The sequence below is a fragment of the Micropterus salmoides genome, unplaced genomic scaffold, assembly GCF_014851395.1.
Source record: "Micropterus salmoides isolate LMB-PRFRI ecotype aquatic unplaced genomic scaffold, ASM1485139v1 Ms_hic_scaffold_18, whole genome shotgun sequence".
Classification (NCBI taxonomy): Eukaryota; Metazoa; Chordata; class Actinopteri; order Centrarchiformes; family Centrarchidae; genus Micropterus; species Micropterus salmoides.
Window position 1 is genome coordinate 17,413,116 of NW_024040928.1, and position 14,259 is coordinate 17,427,374.

Sequence of the window (14,259 nt, forward strand, 5' to 3'; positions counted from 1 at the left end):
TACTACTGACTCAGTCAAGCCACAGTACCAATTTAGTAAAGTTAGCTAAACCATGTGCTATTGCTGCTTATCAAGTTGCTCATGGATTAATTGCTTTTTTTAATCAAGCACATTCAACAGGAACACTACCATACATCCTGGCAGTGTTAATACAGTGGTGTCCACCTACTTGGATTATGTAAGAGCACTTATTGCACATCACCTCCCGCATACAGCAGGTTATCTGAGCGCTTTGAAACGTATTAAGGATTCAAATCAAAACAATCATAGAAGCACCAACTTTCTGATTTCAAAACATAATTAACTTGCTGCATGAATTGTCAAACTAACTGATATACGTCACAGTAATCTAATTGGTGAATGCTGCACTGGATAGAAGCCATCTTATCTCCTAATTATATCTGACACTTGAAAGCTAGTGAGATATTTCAATCGGACTCTACAAGGGAAATGATATGGAAGAGTTTCGGCCGTTGGTTTGTTCTTTTCTCGGTCCCACAGGCCTGTAATTGATTAACCACAGAGCAAATATGTCTAACTCTACCTGTGGCATGAGACATGAGCACCACACACACACACACACACACACACACACTTGTGTCAGGGTTATGAGGTCCATGGAGAGTATGTAAATGTGAAGAACCAGCATGCACATAAACCCTATACATTAACCCAGTGAATTTGTTAAAATAAATAATAACCCAAAAGCACAGATATTGTCTTATGAGAATATGGTTTATTTCATGTTGCAGTTTTTGCTGTGATATATTCACATTTGATTATTATAATTATGTTATTATCTTACAGTTAAAATAGTTATTAGAATTTCATTTGACTTAAATTTACTGTGCGACATGTTAATGACTCAGCATGCAGTTTGCGTAAATGTTTCGGATGTATGTACATATTTTAGGGATGGAAAGTGTCTAGGTAAGCATTTTCTTAATTTTTCCAAAGTTGTTTTGGACAGTACAAACTTATGACCTCATGTCATGTGATTTCATGTTTGAGGAACTCATTAAGCATGCATGTGTATGTACTGTGACTTTGTTGGTACTTGTTCCTCTTGTGTTTGCACATTGAGTCTGCTGGCTTCACTGTGTATGATGTGTTATGATGTGTTTGACCACTGTTTGAAGTTGAACTTGTGGTGCGAGATTTACAGTTCAGAGCTATAATTTGTACATTTCCCATTGACCTTTGACTGGCCTAGTTTATTTCTGGTTAATTGATTAATACGAAGCATCAATGGCTTAAAATAATCTTTAAGTCATTAAGTTAAGTTTGTTGAGTCAGCGACAACAGGTGAAGACGACAGAGACCAAGGTGATCGAGTTTCCACTAATCAGACATTTCATAAATGATTAAACATTAATGTGGCTGTCGTCGTGACGTCGCACTCAAATTAGGTTCTGCCAGCTATTTTGTTCTGCCATCCAGTACCGGGACTCATTGCCTTTTAATGAAGTAATAGGACACGGTGAAAATGGTTCTGAGGGCAACAATTATGCCATATCACTTCCTCCCCCTTTAAAGTACAGCAGTATCACATCCACTCTTTGCAGTCAAAATGCATCATGGTGAAGGTTACAGACTGAGAGGATAGATAGTGGAAAAAGAGAAGGGCAGAAGTGAAACCGGCATCAGCAACAGACACAAGTACAGATTAATGCAGAGTGCAATAGTTTCTAATATTTGCCATGGCTCTATGATGTGTTACATAAGACATCAGTGTCTGTTTTTGTCTGCTGTCTAAGCTGGTACACCTCACACTGGATCGCTGCTCGCAGGACTGTCAATCCTTCTTGTTCTGTTATGTATAACAGTTTGTTAACAGTTCAAGACTGCTCATCGGCCACTTAATCAAAACAGCCACTTTAATTACTAGTTACTAGCATCATCTGCTGTAAGCGGCTGTTATGTTTTGATGTTTATTGGTATTCTTTGGAATGACTCATCTCCTTTGTGTATTCTCACAGAAACAGGTGAATGGTCTGATCTTTTGTGCTGGGTTTACAGTGCCCATTAAGATTTATAGGGCGATGATCAACAACTTTTTGGCCAGGTTCCCAGTGACATGACTCATTTTTTGCTCAGTCAGCAGGGCTGAGGTCTTGTCAGAAAGAGAGAGAGAGAAACAGCTGTGCATGCCAGGAGGCACTCAACAGCTTCAGACCAGAGGGGCTGTTAGACTCCAAATGCTGGTATATGTTATCCCCATGTTTGTGGATAACATGAGTAGTAGAGATAAGCTTGCACTAGATTTCACCATGCATGTCGGAACTATCTCAAACATTTCCTATGATACTTTGCAAGACTCTGAACTTGCCCCGCAACTTTGTCTCCCATGTTTTCCATCAGTGAATTCAATGAAGAGGCATTGTTATTATATAAATAGAGAGAATATACAGAGAGAACAGGACAGGTGAAGCAAAACTGAGAGGTTTTCATTGCTTTGTGGCATCTGTGTCATGTCAGGCTAAAGATAGTTGGGGAGGGTTTAATATTTTCAGTTTTTCTATGGGATCTTTTTTCTCGGAGCCCGTTGTATTGTGACAGCTGCCCTCTCCCTGTTAGAATAACATCCCCGGGAACTCACTCTTCCTCACGTGCACACAGGGGTTCCAGGCCAACGCCTTTCCCCCCTGGATTGTAGCATGGAATACATATAGATTATATAGTGAACTGTGTTCCCCACGCCTGGCAGTATAAAGTCATAAAAGAAAGGTTATCTTTTGTCCCAGATACTTCTTTCCCCCTTGATCTCTCATTTTCTTTTCTCTGTTCCACGTTCTCCCTGAGGTTTCTGCAGTTCCTCTCGTTTCATGGAATCCAGGGAACGATGCTTCCTCACAGTGTATGTGTGCACTGGTCTGGGACCTGCTGGTCTGGGGGGCACGCCTCTCCTCTCAGGAAAGCCGGCGCTTGGCGAGACCGCTCTCCTCTGATTGCCTGCCAGAATACACACAGATCAGAGAAGAGGCGACTGGGGGAAAGAGGAAGAGAAAAGGGACCAAGAGTCACTCAAAGGGAGCCAAAAGGCAAATCCGGTCCAGTTAATTCCCACATTGATACAACTTTGGCTCATAAATCTTCATCATCAAATTAAGACACTACATGTAACCCTCACTTCTCAATCTGAAGCTTATCAACAGGTTCTGACAACTTAGCACCGGTTTTAGAGGCTGGTTACTGCTCTGTGAGATGAGAGAAAGCCTATATACAGGTTGTTTCCTGTGGGCAGGTAAGGGTTAAACTTCCAGTCTGCTCGGTTAAATGCTCAGTGAGATAGAGGAACAGGCTCTAACCTAGAGCTGTATTTGAAGAGTGGGGTGGGGGATACCCTCTTAGTCGGCAGTTTTCACTCTTTGACTGTGGCCAAGTTCAAAACTATCCTTGTATCTGTAGATCTAGTGTTTAAATGCATTGATTTACTCCTTAACTGTCATTGCAGTTTTGGAGTAGTCTGTCTACATGGGGAGAAAAACAGTCTAGTTGTTTTTCACGAATGTGAATTGCTGTTGTGAGTCTCTGGGCTAAGTTGAACCATGTGGTTTTGTGTTTGCTGTGAAGTTAGGAGACATTTGTGTTGCCATTTTTTTAAGAGACTCAAATACACAGAAGTTACAACTGGGTATAATACATTAGTAAACTGCAAGTGAATTACTTTCTATGAAACAGCCCAGATTGCTTTATTCAGTGAACTTCATACCTCTGGCAGAACTTTTTTTCTGTTTTCCTTTTCTTTTTTTCAGAGAAACAAGAGAGGCAGAGAGAAGATTGGTCCTTGCAATTGTTGTTCTGCCCTGTGATTGGTGGAAGCCTGTTGCTAGGCTTATGCCAGTGTTCGAGAGTTTTCTGCTTCCTCTCCTCTGTGCAGTGATAGGTTAGGTTTGAAATGGTCTGGTGGACTTCTACCACTTGTTGAACATCCCCACAGTTTTTGCGGTTCCCTCACGTCTTACTGCATGAGAAAACACAGCAGCCGCAGCGCTGAGACACATATGTGCAGAGTTTATACCTGGCATGGCTTCCTCTCTTTGTTTTTTTAATCTTATTAACTTTTATCATCCTCTTTATTGGTTTATGGCTGTTGTTAATTCTGCTTTACACTAAAAAGTGGATAAAACAACTGCTTTTGTGAGTGTTTGAGAAAGTAGCTGCCATTACTTATAAAAACTTAAGTGAACTAATCCTTGACAGTAGACTGTAGATGGTAATGAAAGAGCTGCTTTGCTTTAAAACTACTAATTGTTTGTTCCACATTTAGTATCCACTTTCTTAGCTTGTTGTAAAATGTTCTAACAACATGCCATCTGTTGCATTTCTCTGGAATATATTTGATGCTTTGTTGAGTGATACTAAGTTTGTTTTTTACTTTGTAGACCCTAAGGGTAGTCTGTAAAAAAGTTTATAGTGGTCAGTGGACAAAATGGATTAATTAAAATGGATGGTTATTTATCAAATTCATCTTTTTTTTCACCAGAGTGGGTGAAATACAACTTCTAAACTGTGTGCTCCTTCCTCCTCCATGAATTGTGTATAAGTTGATGCTCTCATGTAAAAAGTAGGCATTACATTTCTAGGGGCACTGGTTCATGTATTAAAGTGAGCCTATGTTACTGCCTGTCTGGCCATAAGAAGCAATTATGGCATAATGGTCGATGCTAAAATGAAGTGTTACGGTAGCACAAGCGGAGAATAGTCACAAAATCTTTTGCTTACATTAGCCATCATAAACTACTGGTCATACCAGGCAGTGGAGGGCTATATCACCAAAGTGTACTGAATACTTACAAATTCAACTTTTAATTTGTAAAAGGAAGATTGTGTTATTTCATCTTTGAAAAGTTATGTAGTCACACTTTAAATAAGTTGCAGTTGTGTTAAAATGGTAGCTGTGAATGAGCAGAAAACCGCTTCTTATAATGGAAGTGTCTGAGCAATATTCTTGGCTATGATTCTTAAAGGGAATATTTTCATTACTGTTACTGTAAGACTTGTGGAAATGTGTCCATTGTTAAGGCCTTTCCTCCAATGGCTCACTATCTGATTATATACACACTGTTTAAACAAATTTGAGATGATTCCAGGAGCCTTTCCTCCGTCATAAGTAATTGTCCCAATGTTGTCCTAACCTCTATACTCCCATCACATACAAACACATTTACACACTTGCACAGTTAAATCTCCAGGGTGGCACTGTGGCTTAGTGGCCATCCCACAGCTAAAAGGTCAGTGGTTTATCTCTTACAACAGCTAATGAGCATCTCTGCCGCTGTGTTGTCTTGTAAGATTAAAAGAGCAGGTAACAAAGTGTCTACATGCTCATTCTTTGAAGCATGATCATAACAAGGATGTTTGGAGTGGTTAATTGGATCTTCAGATAATTTCCTTACGCAATTTGCAGCGATTGGCCACTGAAGAACAATGACATTCAGTCTCACTGTAGGTGACATCAAATAACAGAAACGCCTAAAGATGTAGGTCTAACCCGAGACACCTGCAGTGTGGTTTCTTATAAGTCACACTGTGTTCTGAATCAGCTTCAAAAGACACTCAGTCTTACAGGTTGCAATACAAGCCAGGCATATTATACTAACTCCAAACTTATATAATATATATGTCTGTCATTTTCTTAAATTTACATAAAATGAAGTCCAAGTGTGCAGAGCAGTTCACCTCACTTTCGTAAAGATACAGGAACTGGAATGGGAAGTGTAGTTTAAAACAAATACTTTAATTCAAGGTCTGCTTACTGAATATTTCTTGAGCTTTCCCAATCTCTGCAGAGCATACGTATAATGTTACATGGATATTTAGTGTTTTGATGACAAAAGCTTCTTATAATTCCATGTAACTTGTTTACATGCTCTGGTTTGCTTTTGTATAATTCATCTGTGGATACCGACTACAAACAAGCAACTTTTTATCATTTGGACCTGGCTTTCTGAGACCAGCCTTGATCTAAGAAGGAGCACATATTCCTGCATATACACACATACACCTAATGTGAGTACAGTCAAGCGTCACAGAGTAGTCAGTGCGTGCACTCTGACAATAGTGTTTGGCCCTGTCCACGAGGCCGGACCCCCGAGCCTAAGCGCTTTTATGTGAAAAGGTTTGGTGTGTCGTAAGCCCTAACGCTGACCAGCCTCTTCTGCAGCTTTGCTGAGCCATGGGGCTCCCAGCAGCCCTGGGAGTGCTGACTCCAGCCCTGGGAACATGTTTACTGCTGCCTCGCACCCCACCCTGTGGCATCAGGAGTGGGACCGGGGGGGAGGGAGAGGTGGGGTGCGGGGGGTGTTTGGCTAGAACCACATAATGAACCTGCTGAATACTGTGCTATCCAGCTATCGGCACTGGGGACTTGCAGTCGGTCGCCGAACTGGCCAGGCAGGCTCCTGATTGGAGTGCACAGGGGCAGACTTGCCTTTTCTTGTTTTCCTCTCACCATCCCCTCGTCATGTACAGTACCTTTCTTGTCTGCCCTTCACTTTTCACCCAGACATAACCAGAGTTGTTGCAGTAAGGATGAACTGAAACGAGAATAGTCTCACAAAATGTCCGACTTTTTTCAAACAATCAAAAATATTGTGTTGTTTTCCTCACATAAAATTAGCCTTTTTCTCAGAAAACATTATTTTCTTTTTTGCTTGGGAAACATGTTATTTTGAAATCTCACACAGAAATATGACGCACAGATGTGCATGCATGTGTCTATCTATATACTGGACCAATATGAGGATGCTTTTGTAACGTGGCTGCTGGCAATTCACCGAAGAAACAACAGTTGACTCACATGTGCTTCTACATGAATATACAACTGTTTACCAGCAATTTCAAAGACAAGTATGCAACTTCTGGTACAAATCATGTCCAAAGTGACAGACTTGCCTGGTTGAAATAAGGTGGATATTATATTGTATATATAATAATATAATATCAGTGTTTTCAGTGCATCTCATCTGATATAATTCCAAGTAATTATTGACTTTCTAACCACAGAAATGTGATTAACTACTTAAATATGGTTCCAGTGAACGTGTTATTGTCAAGCTTGGATAAACAAAGCAATAAGAGCTGCCTTCCTTATCTCTGGTTCCTCCTGCCTTTTAAAGGACTCCTTCTGATAGGCTGCGGTGCAAAACCACTAACTGAAGGGCTGTTGTTGCAGCAGATCCCTCAGCTATCCATATCGCTGCGTGCTGATGTAGATCTTTGCACAGCAGACCTACCTTCTTCTGCTGCTCACCAAGGACAGCTGAGGGCTCAGTTTACCCCCCTCCCCAAAAAAAAGCCGGGGACTTGCCGCTTCATGCTAGAGCTGTTGTTGTTTTCATTGAATTCACATTACACAGATAACACACACTTATGCCTTTTTCTAGCTACACTTGGCGGTGTTACAGAAAACTGTTTTCTAGTAGTCCTGCAAGGTGGTTTGCAGATACCATGATCATTGATTTAAGTATTGATAGGAGATGAAAGCCAAGCAGCAATCAGCTTGAATCAATTGCTGCCATCATTAATCATACAGGGTGCAATGCCTAACTGTGAATTCAATCATGATCAATGGCAGCAGGGAACAAAAGAAGCAGAGAGAAGTGATGATGTTTTCTTAGAGAGGGGATTGTTCCCTCTGCTCACGTTTAGGACCCCCTCCCCTCTCTCTCGCTCCTCACGCTTAGCTCCGCCCGCAAGCGCTCCCCCCGCCGCCATTGGCTGCCGGCAGGCTGTTTTCGTCACCTGATTGGCCGCTGAGCACGTCAATCACACGAGCCCCGACTTATTTACTGAATGTATGCGCGAGAGAGGACGGTATTCTGCTTCAGGACTGCAACAGCTGACTGCCGAGCACTTTACCCAGTGCCTCAAGGAACAAAGAGAGGAGGACACAGCCATTCAGAAAACGCTTTACAATTTTTTATACCCGTAAAATAATCAAAGTGCAGCGAGGACACGAGATGAGGCACGCGGTCGCACCGGCAGAAAACGTGGAAAATAATTCTTTTTCAGTGACAAACCTGTTAAAGATATGTACCCATTGTGAACGGCTAAGCAAAAAGGTAAGAGAAAGAAAAAGGCTTCAATGGCATATAACAGTCTTTCAAAAGGCACCGCTTTTAAAGCTTCGAGCTGGCGTTGGAATTTAGAAGATTTTGTCACAATATTGACGTTTTTAGGCGACGTTTTTCCTAAGCTGCAGTGCAGTCTTTTGTGCAGGCTTGTTTACGAGTTAGAAGAGTTTGTGGGCATCGGACAAGAAGTCGTTTCTGGGTTTATTTTCTTTGTTGATGTCACTTCCAAAGCAGTCGACATGTAAATGACACGTTCAGAGGCTTGTTTTTAACCCGGTGTCATTCCCGAATAATACGCATTTTGTGGTCATTCATTTATCCACTTCGTCCGCTGCGGGACGGTGTCCGCTAGTAGACATGTCCCGACAAGCAGCGGAAAGTTACAGGTTAACAATAGAGGCGATGTAAATGTTTCTACTGTGTTTAAATTTGTCTAATCCTGCTTTTATGCATTCATTTATTGTGAGGCTGCGAAGAGTTCCATGTTGCTTTTTACAATGGAGAAAGCCTTTTTTTTAATCGCAGTTTTATTCTCTGTAGAACAGTAAGGATCCGACAGGTTTACCTGTGTCAGGCAAACGATACCACTCTGATTTCTCTGGTGAATCAATAAAGTGACAGTAGAAACAGGGGAAAAGAGAAGTGATGATCTCAGGCAAACTGTCCTAGGAGCTTCTCCTTTGCTTTCCTGTGGTATTTAAAGAGCATGTATTTTGTTTCTTTTTTTTTTCTTGCAGGACTTGGGAGTAAGGATCCCAAGACCCTTAGGTAACGGACCAAGCAGATTCATCCCTGAAAAAGAGGTACACAACAGGATAACCTCAGCAGAGACTTTTAACTAATTTCTAAACATGATGTTTATGTGAGAAAACTTATTATATATGCTTACTTACAACTTACAACTTACAACTTATTGTTGTTTTTTTGTGTCAGATTCTGAAAGTCAGTAAAGTGGACACCCGGACACAGTCAATATTTGAGGATGCGTTTGCAGCCCTCGGTCGCCTCGACAACATTTCTCTGGTGATGGGCTTTCACCCGCAGTACCTGGAGAGTTTTCTCCGGACGCAGCACTACTTGCTGCAAATGGATGGGCCGCTCTCTTTGCACTACCGACACTACATTGGCATCATGGTACGGTCACGTTTATACTCCTGAATCCTCAAATCCACGCCTCATTTAACTGTTTCTCTGATAGGCAGCTAAATGTCTCATGGTTAAAATATCCTTTTTCCTCTGACTCCACAGGCAGCCGCTAGGCACCAGTGTTCCTACTTGGTCAACCTGCATGTGAACGACTTCCTCCAGGTCGGGGGTGATCCCAAGTGGCTGAACGGCCTGGATGAAGCCCCGCAGAAGCTGCAGCAGCTCGGGGAGCTCAACAAAATCCTGGCCCACCGGCCTTGGCTTCTCACCAAGGAACACATGGAGGTGAGTGGACATGGCATGGTCTGGAGGGTGGATCTGGACATGAGAAGTCTTACATAACAGGCTTGAGATCATGGGTGGAGGCTAACTTGGATGGATTTGGGAGTTATAGCAGGGGAGGTATAGTGAAAGGGAGAAGGAGGCATATTTTTCCACATCCTAAAAGGTCTCTTATATTGAAGTCATTATTTGGCTCCACTTGCCAGGACCCACAATTTCCTTTTGTTTTTTCCAGGGCCTTCTTAAGGCAGAGGAACACAGCTGGTCCCTTGCAGAGCTCATCCATGCCGTAGTCCTCCTCACACACTACCACTCCCTCGCCTCGTTCACATTCGGCTGCGGCATCACACCCGAGATCCACTGCGACGGCGGACACACTTTCAGACCCCCCTCCCTCAGCCAGTACTGCGTCTGTGACATTGCCAATGGCAACGGTCATGCTAATCACCATGATGATCCGCTTGGCAACCAGGTGAGTGGTAAAGGATGGTGTGTGTGTGCAGTGAGCTAGAGGGATAAAAGTGAGCGCAAGCTAAGGTTGTCTCACTACTATGTGACACTGAAGAAGTCCTAAATTCCCCACAAAACTGGGAGTTTATTGTACGACTCTTTTCTAACGTTGTATTTTCTCTCTTGCCCTTTCCGTAGGAGATGTGTGGCGAGGTGGAGGTGCTGATGGAGCGCATGAAGCAGCTGCAGGAGTGCCGCGACGACGAGGAGGCTAGCCAGGAGGAGATGGCGACTCGCTTTGAGAGGGAGAAGACGGAGAGCATGCTGGTGGTCACGGCGGAGGACGAGGAATGTGTTCCCTCCAGAGACATCTCCCGACACTTTGAGGACCCCAGCTACGGCTACAAGGACTTCTCCAGGAGGGGGGAGCATGTGCCCACATTCAGAGTGCAGGTAGAGATAAAAAAAATAAACAGGCTGAATATAGAGTACAGTATTTTTGTAATACATGTTTTTTTTTATAGCTGTTATTTACTTCTTATTTCTCTTTTTCTCTAGGACTACAGTTGGGAGGATCACGGTTTCTCTCTGGTCAACAGACTGTACCCGGATGTTGGTCAGATGCTGGACGAGAAGTTCCAGATGGCCTACAATCTGACCTACAACACCATGGCAACACATAAGGATGTGGACACCAGCATGCTGCGCAGGGCCATCTGGAACTACATCCACTGCATGTTTGGCATCAGGTCAGTCGCTAGAAACTTTGTCCTGTTGTATGATGTAACCATTACTTTGCCTCTCTTTTCCCTAACGCTGTTTCTCTGTATTCATCAGGTATGATGACTATGATTACGGGGAGATTAACCAGCTTCTGGACCGTAGCTTTAAGATCTATATTAAGACCATGGTGTGTAGTCCTGAGAAGACCACCAAACGAATGTATGAGAGCTTCTGGAGGCAGTTTCAGCACTCCGAGAAGGTAAGATCCTGATATCCTCTCCTGGCCTGGTCCGTAGCAGCTATCTTAATTGATTAACGTACAGTGTTTCATAACTGTCCCCTTTTCTCTCTCCTTTCTCCTGCAGGTCCACGTTAATCTGCTTCTAATGGAAGCGCGAATGCAGGCAGAACTGTTATACGCTCTGAGAGCGATCACCCGCTACATGACATGAAGTGCTTTTGGCGTTTTTATCGTTGTCTTTTTACTGTCATTGTTGTTGCTCACTATGGGACACTTCAAAGAGAAGAGAGGAAGGTGAAGAAAAAAAAAAAAAAAGGAAAATCAAAGGGGGGCGGGGGGTGGGTGACGGGGATACAACAAAAATGTGCAAGAGAGATGAGATGGCCTGGGTTTTGACGGTGCTTGTCGGATGGATGTTGAGAAGAGGATCAGAACAAATGAAGAAAAAAAAGAAAAAAAAGAGAGAAATGTTGAAGAAAGTCATCTCAAACTACAAGTGGATACTCAACACAGATTGTGTTGCCTGCAGTGCCAAAACTGTCCATGAGAGGGCAGCCTGGAGCAAACTACTGCGTTGCTGGGGAGTTTGTGTCCGGCCTGAGCACTGATACCAGAGGCATCCAGGTCGACAGTTCAGTATTCCAGCATGCAACACGTTTGTTGCCAATCTCTTTGGCCCCCTGGCAGAGTGAAGACTCACAAAAACCACCCAGAAAGCTATGCAGCCAGAAACAGTCTGCATTTTGATTCTGTTGTCACTGTTATATTTGTTTAGTTTCTTTATTATCTTTTTAAGGGAAGAGGATGTTGTTGTCGATGTGGTTGCTGTTAGTAGTAACTGGAGATGGAATCATTAACTTTGGGCAGTGTTTTTTTGTTTGTTTGTTTTTTTTTACGTGTGCCTGAACTATCCAGCACAGTGTGCGTGATGTGCTGATGCTGCTGCTCCAATGTTGTATCCAGCGGGGTCATATTGATCCCTAAATCACCCACCCCAACCCCATTACGTCCCCCTAAGCCCCTATCCATTTGAAATCCATTGCATTACCCCCCTCCCACTTGTCCTCTACCCCCTATCCCAAATCTCAAACGTCAATGTAAGCTAATCCAAGGAGTGTGTGGAAATTAGAGAGATGTGGAAAGAAACTCAAAGAACACTGAGCCCTTTTTGAGTTTGACTGTACACGTGTGGATGAGTTGACTGAGGTGTGTGTGTGTGTGTGTGTGTTTCACAGAAATGACGGAGGGGAAAAAAGTCTTCTTTGAATTTCATGTGTCAAAAAAAGCGAGGCACTTTGAAGGGAAGACTTCTTGCTTCTGCTGTAGCTCTGTTATTGTGAGGTAACTGTTTATCATTTATTGTTGAGGATGTCTTTATTTTCCTGGGGAGAAAAAAAGCTAATAAAAAAGAAAGTTGGAAACCAGGTTTTCCAGGAGGGATTTGCTTCCGGTTGCCCTAACCACACCTTTTCTGTCTTCCGCTTATCCCAGCTGCCTGGTCACCCTAACACTTTCAAAGCTTTGGATTGTGAATTTTACCAGTAATGAATACCTCTTCTGTTTTTCTCTTGAAAACATATAAGAAGTGCTCTTTGGTGAGCAGAGACTCTTTCTGGGCTGCCATGTTCCCATTTCTCTGGGACCTGGCTAGCCCACACAGGGCCGACTGCGGTTGACAGTTGTCAAACGCAAAAGGTTGTAGCTGTGCTTATATCCCTGCTGGGGAAGTCTAACCAGCGCAAAAGCCGCTTTTGTGTTTTTGTTGTTTTAAAAAAAAAAAAAAAGTTTTGTTTTTTTGTTTACTAAAACCAGTTGTGTACTGCATTCTTCTGAGGGTGGATTGAGAGAATAAGACAGATGAATGAGTGATACCTGGAGGAGGGAGGTGGTGATGATGATGATAAAAGAATGGTACATTTGGAAGTGATTTGAGAGAAAGTGGAGATTTTTTTTTCCAAACTTCTGACTGATGTCAGTTACTGACACTTTTTTTATATGAAAATATATATATATAAAAAAAAAAGACGAGAAATAAACTATCATATTGAATTGTTGTGTATCATTCGTAGTTTTCTCCTAAACAATTTGAATGCATTGCTTCATCAAAGAAATTGTACTCAATTTGGAGAGGCCTACACAATTCATCAACGGTCACTGCACAATCAGTATCACCATCGGCTCACTTCCACTGCTCAGTTGCACAAGTATAACCCATGGTAATTAGTAAGCATATTTGAATGCTGCTATGCAAAAGGTGACTCATGAAAAGACATGGAGTGTTTATTCAATCACCTTATGTTCCAAAGTACTCTCAGCTCTTTGATAATAAAGCTGACTTCATCAACAGTAAGCTGAACTCAGGGGAACAGTTCAGTTTGTCATCAGTACGGTCCATGGACTTTCATGTGAATTTCATTTTACTGTACAAGCTTGAGATCTGTATGACTCAGGGAACCAAATAATGGTCCCTGTTCCTGTGGTGCGTTCAAGGTCAAGGTTTCTCTTTGCTCCCGACCTACATTTGGCTCGAGATAAGGGGGGATTCCTTGTAGGACACCATACCTCTCTTTCCTGTTTGCCCCCATTCCACTCCTCCCTGGGAAAATCCTTGACTTCCCCGATGAGGCTGGTAATCCTCAAAAAAAAACTTCAGGGTGTTTTCCACAGAGGCCAATCTGTCAATTCTCAATTGCCAGGAGAAACCCTCCGACCACACTGCCTTCACATTTTGGTGGCTTTCCCAGACAATACTTGGGATAGGAAACATTTACTAAGCAACCTTCAATATCAGCCAGCCAACTGTCTTTCATATCAACCTGATAAATTCTATGTAGAGAACAATGTTTGTTATTAGCACTGGCCAATGCGTTGTTTAGGGGTTTTTGAAACATCAGCTTGTCTTGTGGTTGTTTTAAGGTCACTATTGTGTGAAAACTGGGAGAACTGACACCGCGGTTCCTGATTTGTTTCAATGTAATAACGATGTGTTTTTGAAATGCTGTACTTTAGGCTACTTGCTGTAACTTGTAAGCCATGCCTGGCCCCATATATGTGTAACAATAAAGGCTTTGAGAAGCAAAACTGTTCTGCTTTATTATGTACAAGTTCCAATGTCACACAATCCACAGACAACAAAAGCTTTCCTTATGAGAGCCACTCCATGCCAGTCATCTGTTATCAAGACATCATTGTCATAAAATAACCTTTAAAACACAGATGAGTCTGTTACATAAATGTGCAAAGAGCTTGTTTTAAATTATCCCTGTACATGTGAGGATACCCAGAAATTAAGGCTTCTGCAAACTATGGGAATTAAAGTGCATTTAAAGGGGAAAATTG

General features: G+C 42.4%; 1 protein-coding gene across 2 annotated transcripts in view; it reads left to right on the forward strand.

Annotated features, from left to right (window-relative positions):
- Positions 1 to 14,001, forward strand: part of sesn1 (sestrin 1) — a 53,801-nt gene extending 39,800 nt beyond the window's left edge. Inside the window, exons 1-9 of one of the 2 annotated variants that reach the window (XM_038726198.1) lie at positions 7,815 to 8,066; positions 8,816 to 8,881; positions 9,012 to 9,212; positions 9,327 to 9,509; positions 9,742 to 9,978; positions 10,155 to 10,409; positions 10,515 to 10,705; positions 10,794 to 10,938; positions 11,045 to 14,001. In XM_038726198.1, coding sequence (XP_038582126.1) covers positions 7,965 to 8,066; positions 8,816 to 8,881; positions 9,012 to 9,212; positions 9,327 to 9,509; positions 9,742 to 9,978; positions 10,155 to 10,409; positions 10,515 to 10,705; positions 10,794 to 10,938; positions 11,045 to 11,131 — 1,467 coding nt within the window. In that variant the 5' untranslated portion in view covers positions 7,815 to 7,964 and the 3' untranslated portion in view covers positions 11,132 to 14,001. Of the gene's footprint in view, positions 1 to 7,814; positions 8,067 to 8,815; positions 8,882 to 9,011; positions 9,213 to 9,326; positions 9,510 to 9,741; positions 9,979 to 10,154; positions 10,410 to 10,514; positions 10,706 to 10,793; positions 10,939 to 11,044 lie in introns of those variants that run through there. The other variant, XM_038726197.1, reaches the window with a different exon arrangement.
- The last annotated feature ends 258 nt before the right edge of the window (positions 14,002 to 14,259 follow it).